The 20,993-nt window shown below is 37.6% G+C and overlaps 2 protein-coding genes across 2 annotated transcripts in view; one reads left to right on the forward strand and one right to left on the reverse strand.

Annotated features, from left to right (window-relative positions):
- LOC150088769 (calcium-activated chloride channel regulator 1-like) overlaps positions 1 to 19,465 on the forward strand; it is a 31,657-nt gene extending 12,192 nt beyond the window's left edge. The window contains exons 2-14 of the mRNA XM_090369637.1: positions 2,713 to 2,882; positions 3,447 to 3,747; positions 3,855 to 3,961; positions 5,083 to 5,253; positions 5,580 to 5,713; positions 6,034 to 6,133; positions 10,620 to 10,841; positions 10,925 to 11,233; positions 11,380 to 11,907; positions 13,527 to 13,797; positions 14,089 to 14,250; positions 14,362 to 14,640; positions 17,885 to 19,465. Of these exons, the coding sequence (XP_090225763.1) occupies positions 2,721 to 2,882; positions 3,447 to 3,747; positions 3,855 to 3,961; positions 5,083 to 5,253; positions 5,580 to 5,713; positions 6,034 to 6,133; positions 10,620 to 10,841; positions 10,925 to 11,233; positions 11,380 to 11,907; positions 13,527 to 13,797; positions 14,089 to 14,250; positions 14,362 to 14,640; positions 17,885 to 18,312 (3,174 nt within the window). The 5' untranslated portion in view covers positions 2,713 to 2,720 and the 3' untranslated portion in view covers positions 18,313 to 19,465. The remainder of the gene's footprint in view (positions 1 to 2,712; positions 2,883 to 3,446; positions 3,748 to 3,854; positions 3,962 to 5,082; positions 5,254 to 5,579; positions 5,714 to 6,033; positions 6,134 to 10,619; positions 10,842 to 10,924; positions 11,234 to 11,379; positions 11,908 to 13,526; positions 13,798 to 14,088; positions 14,251 to 14,361; positions 14,641 to 17,884) is intronic.
- A 390-nt stretch (positions 19,466 to 19,855) lies between these two features.
- LOC150088770 (calcium-activated chloride channel regulator 1-like) overlaps positions 19,856 to 20,993 on the reverse strand; it is a 31,251-nt gene continuing 30,113 nt past the window's right edge. Inside the window, exon 14 of the mRNA XM_090369641.1 lies at positions 19,856 to 20,947. Within this exon, the coding sequence (XP_090225767.1) occupies positions 20,529 to 20,947 (419 nt within the window). The 3' untranslated portion in view covers positions 19,856 to 20,528. The remainder of the gene's footprint in view (positions 20,948 to 20,993) is intronic.

Here is a 20,993-nt window from a genome sequence, read left to right on the forward strand (position 1 = left end):
GGAGTGTCAGAAGACACATATGGACGATGCCACCTGGCCTCAGAAAGGATCCAACACATCACCACAGGTTGCAAGGTGATCACCCAGACGGAGTACACTCACAGACACGATCAGGTAGCCAGGATAATACATCAGAAACTAGCCAGTAAATACTAGTTAGTCAAAGAAAGCGTACCGTATTACAAGCAAGAATCCCAGACCGTACTAGAGACCCCAACCCACAAACTGTACTGGGACCGCGCCATAATAACGGACAAAACAATCCCACACAACAGATCAGACATAACCCTCATCGATAAGAAGGAAATGGCTACGTATCTGATCGACATAGCGGGTACCTAAAATAACTACCACCCTGTACACTTGGTACCAGTACCGGTCAGGAGTGGAAATCCCCTCCTCATAAGGGACCTGCTTAAAAAATACAATGAAATGGTCGTATGAACAGTGGTTCACTCAGTGGCGAACCAGGAAAAGCTAGTTTTTGTACATCAAGGTCGAGACTCGATTGTTTGATTTATCGCCAAGGCAACAAAGATCATGAAGGTCATAAAGCGTCACTGTATATATCTTCTAATTTGCCTGTTTTTTGAATGAAACATTATAGCTCCCAGCAGGAACTAATTAGAATCTAATCATCTGGGTTATTTGTCAACATCCCGAGGCTGCTGGTTGTGATCTTTGCATTATCCGGATGTTTATACTTTGGCTTTCATTTTGATATTATTTAATAAGTGGATTACCCAGGTGTCGATTTTTAATTTCGGTTTGTGTCTTGAAACTCTGTTGTTGTCTACTGTGATGGAAGAAGGGAGAAACAAGACAGTCGAGGTCGGCTGGTTTTTATGGCATTCATAATTTCAGCATGATTTCTCCTCGTATGAAGTTTTGAACATCTCTTAAAGTACTGGTACGCATTTATCGTGTACCACACATCTTTCAGATGATTAATCATCAAGGCTGGATAAGAATCTGCCCATTTAAAACTAAACTCCTAAACCTTTATGAAAAAAAAAGTAATAAAATTGCAAAGTTTATTGATTTATTGAAGCATTTGTGAAGAAAGAATACTTACTGGCCAAGAAAATTAGAAACCTTTTGCAGCTGGCATCAGCAGATAATCAAATGTACGTTATGCAAATATCAGTTGTCACATGGTATGATCACAAGTTTCTTGTTGTCATGTAAATACTGTACACTTAACTGGGGCTTCTCAGTGGATCGAGTAATGGAGAAGACACGTGATCTTTCCGATTTCCAGAAATGTATTATTGATGGAGCGTGTTTACAGGAGCCCTAATTGAGAAAATAAAGGAAATCACTGGTGTATCGAAAGTTGGTACTCTGAGAACCAGGCCACAGGAACTGCAAAGACATACCCATTCCCAACCGAACCCTATGCAGCAAGAGTTGAAGAACCTGGGATTTGGTAGTTGTGTCTATACGAAAGCACTTCTTTCTGTAAAATTCGAAGGATTCCACTAGAGTGGAACTGCCAGCGCGAAGCCTGGACTGTGGAACAGTGTCAAAAATGTATGGTCTGATGAGTCTCGATTTACACTTTTTGAAACAATGGTACAGTGAAAGTGTGGCACGAACCTCATGAAATCATGCATCCAGACCGATTCGTGTCCACAACTCAAGCGGCTGGAAGTGTTGCTCACACCGTTAGAAGGTCATGTTACCTTCAATAAATATCTTTCTGTCATATTGGACCAACTTCATTGTGCAATGTTTCATTTTTATCCGGATTTCGACGGGTTCTTTCAAGACGACAATGCCATTATCCACCGTGAAAAAAATTGTATCTGAATGATTCGAGAAACATTCCCAAGGTTAAGAATATCTACCCTGGCCACCTAATTCCCCAAATCTGAATCCGATTGAGAATATCTGGAATATTTGGAAAGGACAGTTCTCTACCTACCACAATAAAACAACCAACAAACAACCTGATGGAAGAATGTTTTTAAATGGGGATTATCCTGGATTGCTGAGGGGTATGTGCCCACGGGAATTCTTCTTAAAACTATAACGTATATTACAAAACAAAACATTTGGATTAGATTTATCGGAAAGTACCCAAAAGAAATACTAAAGTATTTATATTTATGTTCCAAATTTAAAATTACATACACTGTGTCGTGGCTTGAGTTATCAGGAGGAATTTATTTTAATACAAGTCTTAAGCAACAAGAATCAAATGAGATAATTTTCTGAATTTAACTCTTATTTTAAAAATAGATAAAGAAATGTAGATTAAGTTGGGTCGTAGTCCAATGTAAGCTTGTGTCGTTGGGAGAGTTTAACTTTCCAAAGTGGTGGAAATTCGTTCAGGTAGAGGAATGAGGAATTTAATCAGTAATATTTCTTGTCTAATTGTATTAACAAGAAGACAAGACAATACTTGTTTTATTTTCTTGTTTATTCTCCTTTCAGATATTGAAACAGAAGTTTATTTTTTTTAATTTCAATATTACTTCCTTCTCTGAGATTCTACAACCTTTCCTGGCCTCCACTAACAATATTATTGAATAGCCAATGATTCGCAATTTTTCATCAAATCGAAAACAGGTCAAGCAAATGCTGTAGATCAATAGGCTAACACCAAGATCATTGAACTGACACATTACATAGAATTAAAAATCTAATTTAGAGTTAAGTGATTTGTCATTAATGGTTACGTAATAATTGGTTTCTAATTTTTTTCAGCCACTGCAATGTCCAGCCTACACTTCACCATTTTGACTTTGCTTATGTCCGCACAAGTTCACAGTATTGTTGAAGCCTGTGTTAACCTCAATGCCCACGGATATGAAGATGTTCTCGTTGCCATCGATAGAAGTATTCCCGAAGATAAAGATATGATTAACAGAATCATGGTTAGTAATGGAAAAAAAAAATCCTACTTTTCTATTCTCAATTGTATCTGAATTTTCTTGGACAGTTCCTGAATTTGATGATATAAAACACCTACACTGACCAAAAAATTAGATACCTTTATTTAATATCTACTAGGGCCACCTTTTTGCCCGAATTCTAACCCGTACACGTTGTGGCATTGATTCCATTAGGTGCCAGTGGTCGATAGAGAACTGCCCAGCCAAACTTCCTTTTCCAACATGTCCTAGACATTGTGAATTGGATTCGTATCTGGAGAATTAGGCAGCTATGGTAGATGTGGGACATCTTGAGCATGTTCCTCAAACCATTCAGATAGGAGTTTAACAAGGTGGATAGTTGCATCTCATCTTGAGAGAATCCATTGTACATGTGACAACTCACATTTGCATACTGTACGCTTATTTATCTCTTGACGCCAATTGCAAAAGGTTTCTACTTTGTGGGCAGTGAGTGTATGACCTATATTTAATAGTTCTTAAATAGATATTCAAATAAATTATTATTTGGTACCCGAATAAATATTCAAATACTTTATATTTTAGGACATGTTCAGAGAGGGTTCCGAATATCTATACAATGCCACTAACGGACAAGTATACTTCAAAGCTGTCACAATCGCAGTTCCTTCGACATGGGAAGCAACGGATAATTATATCAATACCAGCAGAGCCGATTACTTTGATAGGGCCAACGTTCGAATTGCACCAGCAAATCCAACCTATGGAGACCGACCGTATACACTCCAGCCCGGAGGTTGTGGAGAACCAGGGCAGTACATTCATCTAACTCCGAAGTTCTTTGAGGATTCAAGAGGATTTTTAAAGGAATTGTACGGAAGCACTGGTAAATATACTGTATACCTAAGCCTGATACAATTCTTATTAAATGTTATTCCAAGAAATTCTTACTCAGAGCTTTTGATATTCTTATTATTTTGCTTTTTTATTTAGGTAGACAACTGGTACACGAATGGGCTCACTTACGGTATGGTGTATTTGACGAATATGGTATTCCTGGTGATCCTTTGTATCCTGTGTCGTACCGGAAGGACGGTATGGTAAGTAAAACAAAGGGTTCAACATGAAACATCAACTTAACTGAGCCCACACTTTTGATAGGAAGCATGGATGAACACCAAGGATATAAGAAAGGAAAATAACTTAGAATGAGCAAATTTTTACTGTATTGATTTAGACATCATTATGTTAAACCAATTACATTATAACTGCCCTAAAATTATGAATCCTCCCATTGTTTCTCTTACATAGATGTACGGTAAAGAGACATCAAGACGAGGACTATAAGAACATTTTTTTGTGCACCGTGAACAAGTCTCTCATCTCATTCACTGTGATAAATTCATAACCTGACCTAAACCAATGAAATCACATGCCCATCCCCTCTAATAACTTGTCCAATCCTTTTTAAAATTTGTTAAAACTATTCATTGCCATTACACCAAGTGGAAGTTTATTTCAACAAACAATTACTCTTTGGCTGAAGGCAAATTTCTGGATATCAATCCTGGGACCATCTGTCTTCAATTTAAATTTACGTCCCTTTGTGAGTGCATGTTGTAAATTAAAATTTAAAGCCTTAAACACCTCAATCAGATCTCCTCTCACGGGACTAGCTTCATTTACAGAATTCGTGTCTTTGTTGGTAAGAATATCCTTACTGATCTTGTTGATCTTCTCTGACCTTTGCAAAAGAAAACAGAAATAAGATATGCCCATCGCATTAGTGAGCCATATAAAAATCTGAGTTCCTTAGGAATAAAACGTTTCTTTATACTGTTTTAAGATTTTCATAGCTACATTGTTATCCAGAATGATTTTTAAGGCCATAATAGTCTATAGAACAACAATATTTATCTTACATTCAGTGATTTTTTCTTCTTCTGTGGAATAAAAGAGAGAGGAAAGAGCCCTCTACCAAGCAAAATGGGTCATTTCGGCACAAGTGGCAAACGAAAAATCGCATGGTTCTCCTTGAAACATTAATCAGGACATTTCTTAATAGTAAATATAGGTTCATTCAGACATGGACATTTATATGATAGTTCCTAACCAATCTTTGGAAATTCAGGAGAGAAAACGAACTGTGGATTGTATATTTTAATGGTGTGCCAAGTTAACTCAAAAAAAAAAGAATTCACGCAATTTGTTTTTCTTCCAGATCTACCCTTCAACTTGTATGCATCTCATCAAAGGTTGGTTTATACGACCCAATGGGGCTTTGTGCAAAGCTACTGAAGATTACCAACTACTAGATGACTGTGTGTTTTTACCAGATATTAAATCTTCTTCGGCTAAAGCATCCATTATGTACGGACCCTATTTACCTTCTGTAAGTAACATTACTGATTAACTGGACAGTGATTTCAATAATTTTTACTTTGTAAAACATAAGTTTTATAATATCTTGGATCATACTGGGATAATTCAAACCACAAATCAAATTTGGGACTCATCATTGCATTAGCTGTGCGATCACCAACATTTTGTTGCCTCAGAATTCATTTAAAGTAGGCCATGCTTATTGCAATGTTAATAGTACGATTTAATATATTATTTTTTCTCCCAGTAACTCGGATTTTCATCCCGAAACAACCGAAGCCTTTATTTTGTATGTAATAAGTCAGATTTAATATATATTAAAATATATTATTTCAGATAACGGCGTTCTGCAACACCAGCGAAGGTTACCAACATAATATTTGGGCCCCCACAAAACAGAATGTTATATGTAGCTACAAAAGCACCGGAGAAATAATTTCCAGACACGTGGATTTTGTCAACAACACTGCGTAAGTAAAATTTGTTGGTTAATCCTAGGTTGAGATTAATGCTAACTAGATGGAATTTTTTCATTGGTAGAGCTTGTTTGATGCATTTATGTGTGATGTAAACCCTCTGAATTTGTTGAGACTGAAAATTATACAAAGCTGTAATATCAGAACAGCTTTCAGTTTTACAGTTGTGAAGCACCAGGTGTTGCACCATTTTTAGTACAGGTGTAAACGTCAGGAAGTAAGGGTAGTCGGAGTAGATGGAGAATAATGAAATGAGCTAAAATTCTTTTCATGGTGTTTGATATAACAATAATTTATGCATTTTACTTTTGCAGGTCTTATGACAACTGTTATAATGTCAGACCATCATTTAGAATTGTAAGACCAAGGCCAAATACCGGGGGACGCTTCGTGTTGGCTATCGACACTTCACTGGTTCGTATCATTAAGTGGAATAGTGATTTAAAAATAGTTTTTCTTTTGATAAATAAATGTTCGAATTAGCTAGATATTGACTACAACAAAATGAAATATAAATTCAGCATAGTGTGGGTGAGTGCGTGTGAGATCAAGTTCTTAAAGAGAACTTGATCTCAGAGAGTTCTTAAAGAGAGAGAGAATTTCAAAGAGGGACGGATTATTAAGTTCTCTAAAGGTGGAAGTCAACGTGAAATCGCTGGTCATTTACCATAAGAACTTTAGAAAGATGTTGGCAATATATCCAGGCTCTAGAACTTCTAGACAAACAGCAGGGGGAATGATCAACAAATCAACCGATTGGTTAGAGATGTTTTAAATTAAATCCATGAGTGATGGCCAGGATTCGAACCCGGGCCTTTTCCACCCGGTGTGGGGAGGTGTTTGTGTTTGTTTTAATTGCGATCTCCAGGGTTCTCCCTATATACCAATCATCAAAAGCGACAGTGTGTGTTGTTTAGTGTCAAGCGGCATCAGGGGTTTCCCCCATTATCTGTTTTCTCACTTCTTGGGAGACGTCTTTATCCTCCAATTGGATTACTTTCTGCAGCTTCTCGATTATTGTGTAATGGTTATTATGTTATGGTTATCACTTCAGGCGGAGGCGTTTTTGTTTGGTAAGTATTTTCTTGTTTTATGTATTGCATTTTTATGCTGATAAGCTTATCTTATATATTCAAAGCAAATATCTGAATTAATCTGTTTCCTTTGGCTATTCATTAAATTGAAACAAAAAATACATTAGAAGAAGGGAAAAAGACTGTGGGATTTTATTTAGAACTGAAACAGCAGGAACTCCTAGAGGTGGGGGTAATTGCTAATTATTAAATTATGGTTTCGCTGTACTTCTCAGCTTTAATATTTAGTGGCTTTTTATCCAATATAAATTCTTGCTCGCTGAAGGTGAACCTGTCTGTTTTGAACCTGACATTTACCCAAGGACTCTTCAACTATGAAGTTCCAACATTGTCCTGACGTAGCCGAGTGGTCAGGAGCGCTAGTGCGGTAACACACGCTCTTTAAGCTGGACTGGGGTTCAAGCCTGTGACATGCTACGTTTGATTAATATTTGTATCGATTGATTTATTGTAATTATAAAGGGTTTTAATTGAATGCGTACCAGAGAAACAGTCTATAAACAATTTGCGGTTGATAGCCAATTAAAAATATTGAAAAAATTTTATTAATGAAAGGTAACATCATTAGAAATGAGAAAAAACTTTATTGTTTATTTAGGTATTTCAATAATAAAATATGGTGAAGTCGTCTCTTCTTTTTCTCGGGGTACAAGTTTCTGTAGCATCAAAACCCATCTTGTAAAATTAGCCGTATCTTGATGCTACATTCAACATCCGGATCTCCATTCATAATCGCCTTGCTGGCCATTTCAACTCCTCCCGAAAAACGTTCTCTAATTCTTCAGTTGAAAATTTTTTTGGTGTTACTCCAGCGTTATCCACTTCAGAATTGTTTTCCTCTTCTTCATATGCAGTTTGCTCGTCAATTTCCAGGAGAGTTGCATCATCTAAGTCAATGCAGTCATCAGAAGCGACAAAGTTCAAAGTATTTTATTATTTTCTGCTGGCTCCAGGGTTTCCCCTATCCGCCGCTGAGGAGTAACTGTACATTATTTACAATTTGTGGTTTAGCAAAACATCTTTTGATCCACCAACTTCAGGAATGATTACAAACAACAAGTCTCTTGCTTGCGACCAATGTAGTAGCCGCACATTTGATCATACTGTATATCCATAACACTTGGAACTCAGTTATTGCAATTTTTTGAAGGCACCAATTTCTACATTAACCTTCACAACTTATACAGATAGTTAGAACCTACCAGTTCGGTTACAATGAGGTCAGACACATATCTTACATTTATAGGAGTTCAGATTTACAATTTATGCACCTTATTAGAGGCCAAAGTCCCAGGACACCGCCCACCCAACTGAATCTGGCACATCGACTTATATATACTAAACGCTAATATTGCCGTCCGGCAATAAATACAAATAAATTTCCTCATCAGAGGTCCTGTAACAATACTCAAAGTAATTAATTGTACAGTACTTAGTATTTAATTGGCAGTTTGCCGTTGATTACCTGTAGTGCCAACGTTGAAATCGTGCGACACGCTTTGAAGTTGCAATCAGGAAGAAGCGCTGGGCTTGAATCAAGATTTTTTCCACCATGACTCTGCGTATACTAGGGCCCCCAAGCGCCCGCAGGATAACAGAAAATAGGAATAAATATGCATTTGTAGTACAGCTTGAGAGTAGAGGGTTTCAGACCCCAAGAACGTTTGGTAATTCTGATTATTTTTCCTGTCAAAGTCTTGATTTTGCTTAGTGCATATTTAGCATGGGTAATGAATTGAAGTTTTTTATCTAACATAATTCCTAGGTATTTGTACGAGTTAACTAATTTTATTGATTGTTCTCTAATCTTAATACTTGTAGGTCTATTTGGGTCTAATTTTCCTTTGAGAAGAATTTGTTTTGTTTTGGGAACAGAAATAGTTAATTTATGTGTACTACACCACTCATTTAGGTCTGATAGAACTTCATTAGCAAGGATTTCAAGTTGTAGTCTGGAGTTTCCAGAAACAAGGATAATTAAATCGTCTGCGTAAGCGATCTTAATAGTGAAATTATGTTCGGTAGCCAGCCACCCATCAAGGACCACGTTCCAGCATACTGGCCCGAGAACTGATCCCTGAGGGCAACCGCGAGTCACAGGTCTCGCAACAGAGCAGGATCCACTGGAGACCACAAGTGAGCGATTCTGGAAATAATCCGGAAATAAACCTCTCCAGGACACTTTGCCACCAAACAGTGTCAAAGGCCCCTTTGAAGTCCACAAGGAGGCCGAGGACATACTTTTCATTGGAGGCTGGAACCTTATTAATAACTAGGTTAATGGCATCCACTGTAGACATCCCAGCAGTGAAGCTAAACTGATATCTGTAGTTTAGGTTTCTTTCTTTATAGTACTTTTGGAATCTCGCTACAATCAGCTTCTCTAATATTTTTCTGAAGACCGGAAGTAAAGCGACTGGGCGGTACGAATTTGTCTGATTTGCTGCTTTGTTGGGATTCTTAATGAGCAATTTAAGATTTGCTTTTTTCCAAGGAGAGGGGGAAGGATCCATATTGTAGGCAGGCATTAAAGAGGTTCATCATCAGTTGGACGCAGGTGCTCCAGATTCTTTTAACAATGGTAACCTCTAATAGGTCCAGTCTAGGGCATTTGCCATCACGCAAGGTCGCAACAGAAAGACCTACCTCGTCCCTGTCAAAATCATCTTCGTGGCTTTGGCCTACGTAGGAAAGGTTCTAAACGAATGCCTGCTGTACCGGACTTTCTGGTACAGTTTCATCCTGCATAATCAATTCATCCAAAATTGTTTCCATAGTCTCGGCCCATGTCAGAGTTTCGGAGTTATCAGGTCTAAGTACAGAGGAGAATATTTTTACCGGATGAATTTTGTCTAGAGTCAGCTTGTAGATCAAGCCCCAGGACTTCTGGGGCTTGATTTGTATATTTTATTCAATCGGTTTATCTCATCTTCAGGTCTACCATCTCTCTTAGCTCTCTGAACATCTCGTCTTGCGCTCTTTGTTTGATTCCTTAGAGTAGAAAGGTTCTGGGACTACCATGGAACCGCATTTTGTCTTCTCTGTTCTTCTTAATCGTCTCGTCAGATCATCAGAAGCGAGAACTGGTGTACTGAATATAGTTGTATAATCTTCAGTGATGACATTTAATTTTAGATGGGAGCTTGCTCGAGGTGCGTTTTCGTGCACTGTCCGTTTTGAGAGGCGGGGGCGAATTCTTTACCTTTCAGTTCGATACACTATATCGTTCCATTGGTCATTATTGGAACTTTGGTCATTATTGAAAGTCCTTTGACTGCCCAAAGAGAAGGACACAATACCGACAATCTCCCATCAAAAGGATCTTTGTCCACATGCCGCGCAAATATTATATAAGTTTTTGTGTGGTATTGACGTGCTTTTAATGATCACAAGGTTATCCAATCTGTTTCCAATAAAGTACTTACTTCATATCTTCTGACAGCAGAAACTGTTCTCCAATTTAGTGATCAAATACAAATCATCTTGTACATCTCCGAAGCAAGTGTCAGAGATGTACAGGATGACGTTCCCTTCCTTTTTGATATTGACGCATATTACTGGCCTTTGAGTGCATATTTAATTTTGATTCTACTCTTATTCTAAGAATTTGAAATTGTGCAAAATTAGCAAACAGCTTGGTACAAATATGTACCGAAATTTATCTTTAAAGAGAATTCTTTTAAATGAAAGATTTTCATTTATTAAATTGACTTTTGTAAAGGTATGTTAACTACAAATTATCTTTTTCAGAACTCAATGTGATTGCTATAAAACGCTCTATTAATGTTCAATAATTTTCTCAATAGGGAAATTATTTGGTTTTGGTGCAGAAAGCAATTGATTACTTCATCACCAACAATCTACCAGATTCGTCAGAGATTGCCATTGTGGGAATAAGCAATAAAGGGGAAATACATCTGAACATGACAAAGTTAAACAGCAGTAACAGAAATGACTTGGTTGGTTATTTACCAACTGAACCATCTGGATTAAGCAATTTAGTTGATGGCATTAACAAAAGCGTAGAGGTAAGTAGTGGAACTGTAAGCTCCATGAGTTTGCTTAAAGATTACTTGATGCAGAATTTCTTTACATTTTATTATGTTTGTAGGCATTGAAGGGACCCGAGATTTCTGAAGAAGGAGGAGTAATCATATTATTGGCCAACGGAAATGAAGCCAAGAAGAACGCATTGGGTAAAATAACCGATGACTTTCTTTTAGGCCTAAAGAAACAGCAACTCACTATACACACCATTATTCATGGCGATGGATCAGCTGATGGACTTCATAGCTTCAGTGACATCACTTGTGGGAAACTATATTCAACAAATATAGCCAAGGATGGAATGAAAAAGATTCTGTCAGCACTCCAAGAAATCATTGGATTACAGAAGCCAGGGGAAGAGACACCAGCTGAGGTTAGTGCACTTCGATAACTATAAAACTGAGTCCCTCTTTCATCAAAAAATTTTTGATGAAGCAACCATACACATAACAGTGACAGAATTTTTATGCCTGTTCATTATATTACGTGGTACTCATTTAACCATTTTGTACTCTGCAGATACTTCACACTGTGGTTCGTTTAGAGGGTGGACACCAAGCAGAAGTGAGCTTTGACATCGATGCTGACCTTGGAAAGAACACCGTGTTGACAGTTGCTGCTGAAGAAGGAAAATATCCACGTGTGGAATTCATTAACCCTCAAGGGGTATCAACACAAACATGGGATGTCAACCATGGAATGGATAGACCTAGATTAAGAGTTCGTCGTGCAGTTCGAGAAAATGTTATCCACTCAACGAAACTCGCTCAGCCAAGCACTACTCCAATACCTCAAAAGAATCAAACTGCTGATAAGGTGGTGAAGACGACCACTAGCTCAAAGAATCCTGTTACTACTACTACTACTGCTACTACCGGCAAGTCTGTCGTTACCACCGTTCCAAGTACTACATCTGTGCCCACTAAAGAGCACACAAAAATTCTCACACCCACCGTAGGGACTTACCGGCCAACTACAGTAACCCCTGTCATTCAACCTATTGAACACGAAGTTCTAATAATTAAAAAGACGGAGCAGATGGCTGAGGTGAGTGTTGTCGTTTGTCATCTTGGGATGATCCGTATGGTTAATAAAGTTATTTATAAAAATAAACAAAATATTACTTAAGATCATATAACAGTGTACTTATTTTCTGTATTACTTACTGTATTCCTGAAATTTTTTATATGCAGATATCAAAGTGGCTAATTGGTGGACGAGTTGAGGGGAGAAGGATACACAAATAACTGATCACACATACATTTTTGAATTGGGCGTGACATTTTCACAACGAATAACGTGACATGAAGTTAATGAATCCTTAGAGATCTTCTGGATTCATGAAAATATCAAACCGCTGCGATTTTCTACCGAACTCTATGCCTATATTTTCACATTGCCATACGTGGCCAGTTTAAAAGTAAGGCAACAGATGTTTCCGGGGAGAAACTGTCTTTCCCAGCAGTGCAACACACAGAAATAAAGTCAAGTATAGCAGGTACAACATACCCAGGCCCTGGACTGAAAAAGGCTCCAAATACCAACAAAAGGTTCTCAATCCAGACGAAGAGAACACCTCCTTCCTGTTATTTTCCTCCAAAGTTGATGATTTTCACACGCTAGTCCCAGAACTCTAGGACCAGCCCTATGTAAAGGCATATACACTGATTAGTCAGTTTCTTAGGTACACCTACCCAAGAGTAAGCAGGTTCTCCTTTAGTTCTCAGAACAGCCTGGATTCGCGTTCGATCAGATTCACGTCTACTTTGTTATAACCAGGCGAGTTATTAACCTTTGTTCTAAAATCATGTTTTGAAACTGATTGTTTTATGGGACTGAGCTTTATCGGCTCAGACAACGAGGGCCATTTCCTTAAAACAGCCAGTGTAGGCACCATGGAATTGTCCATGATGTCAGCGTACCATTCGTTATCGATGGTTTTTTTGGCATTAAAATCAACGGTTCGAGTCCAATCCACGAGATGCAGCTCCACGCCATGATCTTGCCTCCTCCGAACTTACCCCGGTGGGTAGCATAATTAGCATAACCACCATTCTCTTCACACCCGGTGGAGAAGGCCTCAGTTCGAATCCCGTTAATGACGCGAGGAAATTTTATGGGTCTTTTTCACAACATGGCTGAGTTAGTCTCAGGCGAGGATAGTGTGGTTTTTTCTCCCGGTAACTTTGATTTTTCGTCCAGCAAATAACAAAACAACCACAGAACACTCGGAGAGATGCCCGAACATTTTGGCAGGACAATATATAACTGAAACTCCGTTGGAATTTGAGTAGGTGGTATCATCATGCTGTACTTCAGGTTTTAACGTATAGCAGACCTTGGAACTTCTCAACACTTCGATGCCTTCCATCAGAAATACCTTAAATTATTTTTCTGCTTTAGTGGATAATAAAGTTAACTTGAATTGTGAAAATTAGCTAATGGTAAGAATCCTAAAATTCCACTACTAAAAATCAAATATAGATTGTTGTATGCGAGTTGCAAAAAACTTTTGTTTCCCATTTCTTATGGTGTAGAAAGTATTCTTAATTATATGTATATATTTACTTAAATACAACAGCTTTAGTTTACCCTATGTATACTATTCATCAACTATTTAAATTTAGACAATCGAACTCTCACAGTAATTATTTATATCCTAACAGCCTGGCCATTATAAAATCATCTTAACGAACTATTACAACTCATCCATAAATGTCACTGTGACAGCGAGTTCTCAGCCGAAAAACAGAGATAATCAGCCAATTCGAGTTCGATCCTGGATCAGTACTACAAGACTGACTAAACCAGAAGCAGTGAGGATATTTGCCGAAGTGCGAAAAGACTACTATGCGATAATAAACGCCAGAGTGCTGGCTATAATTACCAGACCAGATGAATCCCAAGTGACCATTTCTCTCTACGACAATGGAGCAGGTAAGCTAATAATGAACGGTTTTTATTTCTTTCTCAATGTCTGGAAGCTATTTGCACAGTTTTTCTCCTGGAAACTCGGGAGTTTCATGAAATGCGTAATATTAACCACTATAACACGAAGTTTACCACCATATATGAATCGATCCCGGACCATCAACAGCACATTAAAGCTACTATTTAGATCTCGAATGATTGAGATCTCAATTTCTTATCCAATCATATTTATTAATTTTTTTGGCAGTCGTGATTAAGGGTATCAATATCACTCATTCTTCTTACTTATCCACCCAGGTTCTGATGTCACCAAAGCCGATGGAATTTACACGAATTATTTTCGAGATTTTAACGGGAAAGGCAGCTACCACGTGGCTGTTTCTGTGAGCAGTGCGAATGCCAACAGCACAGCTATGATAGCAAATCCTGCAAAAATTTTAACCGTCCAGGATGTTCAAGGTAACAATTGCTTAAATTCTTGCGAAAGACAACAAATACGATATATTTCATTTTTATTTTGCATAAAGTCTTTATTTATTATTGTTTATTACTATTTTATTTTATATTTAGGATTCTTAAGAACGAGGGCCTCAGTCAGTTTCACCTCGGAGGACTTTGTTCCTTTAGCTGCCAACGAACAGCGCTGGACTTCCACTTCTCAAGGCACACCAATTACTTCCAAAATCACACGAATTTCAAATGCAGGGCAATTTACGTTGCCTAACTGGTCCGAGCAGTATCAAATCCCTCCTGTCAGAATCACCGATTTGCAAGTCTTAAATGTAACACAGGTAGATGGAGAGAAGCTGGTTACTCTGCAGTGGACATCGCCTGGAAATTATGATAACCGTAAGTTGATGTTTTCTTTATAGCTAACCTACATTTTCTATTGTTGTCGTAGGAGGATTTTTCAGGAGCATCAGCAACTAAGACCATATTGCACAATGTATATTGTCTGTAAATTGCGTGTGTTCTGATGTCGATTTTCTGTTTGGTGAATGAAAAATCCGCCTTTTTCGTAAGGTGGTTGAGTTAGTGATCTCAGGGGAGGATAGCCTCGTTTTTTATCCCGGAAACTCGGGTTTTCCATCCAGCAAACAGAAAATCGACTTCAGAACACAGACAATATACACGGAACAATATGGCCTTAGTTGCCGATGCTCCTAAAACTTTACTACAACAGCTACAAATACACCGATTCAGGTTCACCATTATTATCGCTGGATATTTAAGAACGAATCTCCAAGTGCTCAAACCTTTTATGCGTGAATGGAAAGGTTCAAGAACACTGGAAGTTTACTGCATGATGATAGCAGACAGCCACGGCAGCCTTTAGACTTTCAAATTTCGAAATAAGCAGCACACAATGCTCATAAAAGGCTTCGATTATTTGCCTACAATTAAAATAGTGATGCAGTTATTGCCAACAAACAGGTGAATTGTTTCCCACCACAATACTGCAATCCATTGAAGAAGACAATAGTTTTCTACAAAAAGTGTGCGTTTCTGATGAAGCACCTTTTTATATTCCAGAACACGTCATTCGGCACAATGTTCTCGTATCTAGGTTTGACAACCCGCATGCAGAGTGTGAAAAACTGCGTGATAGTCTGAAGGTCAATGTGTGGTGCTGGCTTCGTCAAGATCAGATTATTGGCCGATGTTTTTTCTCTGAAAAGTCAATTAATGGAGCAAGTCTGATCACCTGACTCAGCTCGAATTTTTCTTCTGGGATTATGTGTTGACAACAACACTTCCTAATTTGTGAACATTAAAGACAAGAATAATTGAACATTCTTTCGATTTTAAGCAGTGTATCGCGTGATGATGCATATAGATTTGACATCCTCGGAGCTACAAAGAGGGACACAGGTTCAAGTTTACTGAAGTACAACGATAGCCGACAAACTGAACTTAAATCAAAACGCTGTTCACTACATTTTAAGTGAAGATTTGGCCATGCGAAAAGTATGCGCGAAAATGGTTCTGCGGGTTTTGAGTGATGGACAAAAACAAAACCTCATGATCGTGTGTCGTGATTTACTAGAAGGTTAGAAATCGATCCAGACATGTTGAAACGAATCGTTACTGGTAACGAGAGCTGGTTTTGCTACTACGATCCAGAAACCAGACGCCAAAGTGAGGAGTGGCACACAAAACATCTCCACCTTCCAAGAAATCTCGAATGACCAAATCAGAAGTGAAAACAATGATTATGTGTGTTATTTTTTATTATCGTGGCATCATTCACAAAGAGTTTCTGCCACAGGGACATACAATGAACCAAAATTACTACAGGGAAATTCTCGAGCGGTTACGGAAAAGAATCCTTCGTGTACGACCAGAGATCAGTAAAAATTCGACCTTCCACCACGATCTTCCAACACATTTGGCGCCTCCGTAGCCGGGTGGGCAGGAGCAGCAGTGCGTAGCACACGCTTCTTGATTAGACCGGGGTTCGAGCCCGTGACCACCATATACGGAGGATGCGGAAAGGTCAGGGAATGACCACCGCATATCCCCGGAACAATATGTCCTTAGTTGCTAATGCTCCTAAAAAACAACAACAACAACATCTTTCAACACGACATCTCATTCTGCCATCTCCATTACAGAATTTCTGACACAGAAGAGCATTCCTATCCTCTTGCAATCGCCGAATGCACTGGACCTTGCTCCATGTGATTGCTTTTTGTTCCTAAAACTGAAAGGAAATCATTATGAGTCGGTAGAGACAATTCAATGTAACCGAAACTATAAAGGAGCTGACAGATGAAGACTACCAGTCTTGATTTAACAACTGGAAATGCCGTTGGAGACGTTGTAGTTGCAGAGTGGTTGCAGAGAGAGTTATTCTACATACAATTCAAATTAAAATTTTTTATTGATTTAATCTCATTACTTTTTTGACATGTCTCATATATTCCTGTAATTTTTCCTCATTTCTGTTTTTAACTTAATTTTATTGTTTAGTATTATGCAACTTTTTGTTTATTCTTTTCAATTTTTAAAATTTTTAGCATACTTTATAAAATTAGAAAGCGATCTTATGAGATTATCGTGTCTCTGCGTGTCCCCTAATATCTTCTGGGTTTATGGTGCAATTCAAAACAAATTCAAACTTGATTCAAGCCAAAATAAATCAATCACACTAGGCACTCTACTATATGTCTTTATTTTCCTTCTATTGGTCTTAAAATACAAATAGAATATTTACTGTAGTCAGTAGAAGGATGGTTAACCAAGTGTAGGAGATATTTTTATTTATCTTACACGCTTAAAAGTTCTCGTGACGAGAAGGAAACCAGTGTCTACAAATGCCAGAATAAAGTTCAACTTTTTAAATTTGAACGATAGCCAATAGGCTATCGTTCAAATTTAAAAAGATAACCCAACCCAAACCGATAACCCAATCTTCCTATAGCTTCTACCTAATTGCAGCTTTCAACCTTGGTATAAGCCTGGAATAAAAATGGCAATCAATTAAAAATAGTCTTTTTGTGTCCCAAAAAATTGAGACAAATACTTTTTCCAATTGATGTTGTTTGCGTTTGAAATTTTTCAGGGTTATAGATCCCTTGTGTTTCCACTGCACCCTTTCTGATTTGGATTCGGAATCATAAAAATGTAGCCAAGTTTCATCGCCCCTCACTACACGGGATAATAATCTATCTGGATTAGCAAGAATTAATTTTCAATTCTATTTTGATGCCTCCACCCTCTGATGTTTGCAAACGTTTCCCGGAACCCACCTTGCACAAACCTTAGACACTCCAAAATACTCATGAATTATTGTTAAAATGCTTAAACGATTAAGTACTTTTTCAGGTTCAGGCATTTTAATGCTTGTTTTCTAATATTTTTTCATGGCAGCCATGCTTTGAACCATCCTGAACTGACTCTGTCCTCTTTTGAACTCTGCCGACCATTTTAAAGAAATGGCATAGCTGGGTGAAATCTAAAATTCTAAATCCAAGTCCCACACCACGGATTAATTTGCAGAAATTCGCAACGTAGCCAATTTCAATGAGACTGTGTGAGTTTAAATCAATTTGTCTTTCTTTGTTAATTTTATGCTTTCCTTTTTGTTTAGGTTCTCATGTGGAAGTCCGAGTTAGTTTCACACCAAATCATTTGCTGAGCGAATTCAACAGTTCCGTTCCACTCAATGACACATACGTCGTTGTAGGCAATCTGACATTATCAAGGTGTTGTCAACAGCAGGTTGTGATCATGAAGATAGACAAGAGAATGATTAACTCTAAAAGCGCTACAGGTACCACAGATGTGTACTTTGTAGTCAGAATACTAGATGGGAAGAATTTAACAGGGGATATCTCTAACATTGCTAGTGCTCATTTCGACTACACCACACCAAATTATTTCAGTGTGTGGAGAAATGCTACTATTGCCGAAATTGTAGTCGGAGTTTGTGTTTCTGTATCAGTCATTGTTTTTCTGATAGGATTAGTGATACTGCTGAAAAAGAGACGGACCATGACCTACACTACTAAGACCTAACCCTTGCAGTAATCTCGAGTAGTGAAGGTAGACCAGTTTTCCGATAGTCCAAAATATATATTGAGTCTTCATCAGCACAACACTCTCTTTGGATAGATCTTAAATGTATCTAAAAGACCCGTGGTTTTTGACAACATTCACCAACAGGTTCTTCATTCATTGCAGTTAATGTCTTATCTGCTTAGTGGAGTTTAAAGAGTTTCGTAACTTTTTGAAACAGCTGTCGAAGGACCCAGAGTGCATGCTCTTCTTCTTCTTGTATGTCCCCGTGGGGAATGCACGAATATATGTAGTCAACGATTCGGCATGCGTATTCAGGCAGTTTGCAAAGGTTGGGAGAGGTAGACGTGTTTGTGCTCTGTTTATCAGAGTACACGCGTGTCTACTTCTGAGAAAATTTTTTGTAACAAAAGATGAGGGAAGCTCACGGAGGACAGTCTCTCATTATGCCTCAATTTTATAAGTCTTTCCCGGCAAACGACACATCTATTCTACCTCCACAACCTGATTGAGTACGTATGCCTTCACCAATCACCAAATACATATATCCGTGCATGTCTCTGAATGTATAGACATGAAACTGTAAAAGATGGTAAGACTTCCGGAGCCAATTCCAAAAGTTACAAATCTTTTTGACTTCGCTAAGTTACTTTCAGTATTATTGGCAGTACATGCAAAATGCATTTTTTCGTGGGTTGGCAAATGTGGGGAAATACGTCAAGCACCACTTTGGAACACATGCATTTCTTTGGCAGATGAAAGCTATCGGTAGATGGTGTCTGATAGTTAATTATAATGGGAATCACCACACCACTTGCAAATATCTCTTTAAAAGTCCTCCATGTCATGATCCAAGAGACAGTGAATAGGAGATCCTAAAGGATTGCGCCGATTAATTCCATAAGAATGACTGTCAGATATTCGGCATCATAAATCCATTTCTATTTGTAAAGATTAAACGCCAACAAGGGATGAAGTGAACCTGATCTTTGTATCCAATCAGGAAGGCCCTCTAGTCAATGTAAAGAAGTATTCTATTGAACAGTTATGATGATGGATGACCTTGAGAATTCAATCGGATCCCGAAGTTCATCAATTTTCTATAATGGACACTTGCCAATGTCTGGTGAAAGACCTCGTAATACATTTTAAATAGCGCTATAATAATAATATATTATTAAATAACTCCAAATATTTTTAAATAACTATATGAATATATTTTAAATTATTATATTATTAATACGTGATTTTGGTTTCGGGTTTTTTTTGTTATGATTTGAACAACTTATAAGATTATTCTAAAGATCTCTTCTAGGATGCATTTGGTATTTGTATGATATGTAAATATTTGCACATTAAATGTTTATTTTCCCAAGTTTCTTTCTATTAATTTGATTCTCTCTTTGCTTTGGTACACCAAGATTAAAACTATACTTTATACTTTATTTCAAGCCTTTAAGGTTACATGTGAACGCAACTATTACGATCATTCTATTCACAAATTATGTACACTTTCATTGCTAACATCAATATTGTATTCAACCTTCCTGCAATATTATACCTCATCATCAAAGACGCAGATAAAGGTTTGAACTCTGTAAAATCTTAGTGGAATAACTTTCTTAATTTACAGGGGAGGAGAGAAAGAGAGAATAAGATAAATTTGTTCGTTTATGAAATAAATTATTGCGTAATATCTAGGTTACAATAGATCATATTAGCGAAAGGAATTCGTGGGTCAAGAAAATATACACCACAAGTATTAACATCATAATCAAATGTAATTTTACAATATTCTTTGTTTTATATTTTATACACTGACTAGACAGTTACTGACACCATTTGCAATATCTCTTTTTCCCGTTTTCTCCTAGAAAACCAAATCGTGATACCACAAAGTAAACCTTCTTGGTAAACCTCAAGATGTTTTAACTGTAGGCCATATTCAAGAAGAATTCTTAACCACTTGATGATATTTCTTGGTCATATCTTTTTGACGAATTCTATGGTCGCAGATGGCGCGTTTATGTATCCTCGAACTTCTATCCATTATTTGGTCACCCTTCACCAACATGTTTATCTTCCTTTAAAACATGAATTAGGCAGAGAGAAAGAATGTTTTAAAATTTCGCGTCATTCAACTCACAGCTGGTGAGAAGTGGACGAAAATAGCGAATATTTTGTTACACAATGGCTGTAGAAAAATACAATCCAACTCAGACTCTTGATGCATACGATGATCCAGTTTTTTTCTTTCTGTACACAATTACTATTATCACAATAAGGATCAAAACCAATGCTGTCACTACTATCCCAATGATGATGGGTACTATACTAACTGAATCTCTAGAGGGAAACGGATAACCATAATGAGCCCTGGCAATATTGGACATTTCACTAATACTGTTCATTTTGTCTACGATCTGGACAACAAAATAGATATCCATAGTTCCAGTAGCGTTGTTTGATCTCAAAAGAGAATTGTCCACTTTCACCGTTAATAACTGGACTTCCCCGATGTCGACTGGGACCAGGTTACCAGCCACAATTTGTTTCTTCTTTATCAAGGAACTTCGATTGAATCCGTAGACAAAAATATCTTCTCTGTGAGTCACTCGAAGCTCGATGTAAGATTCTAAGAAGAGAGAAATTGCTTAGATTTTAAGAAGACTCTAAGAAAA

This window comes from Mastigoproctus giganteus, chromosome 3 (assembly GCF_048544385.1).
Source record: "Mastigoproctus giganteus isolate SK-2022 chromosome 3, ASM4854438v1, whole genome shotgun sequence".
In the NCBI taxonomy this organism is placed as follows: domain Eukaryota; kingdom Metazoa; phylum Arthropoda; class Arachnida; order Uropygi; family Thelyphonidae; genus Mastigoproctus; species Mastigoproctus giganteus.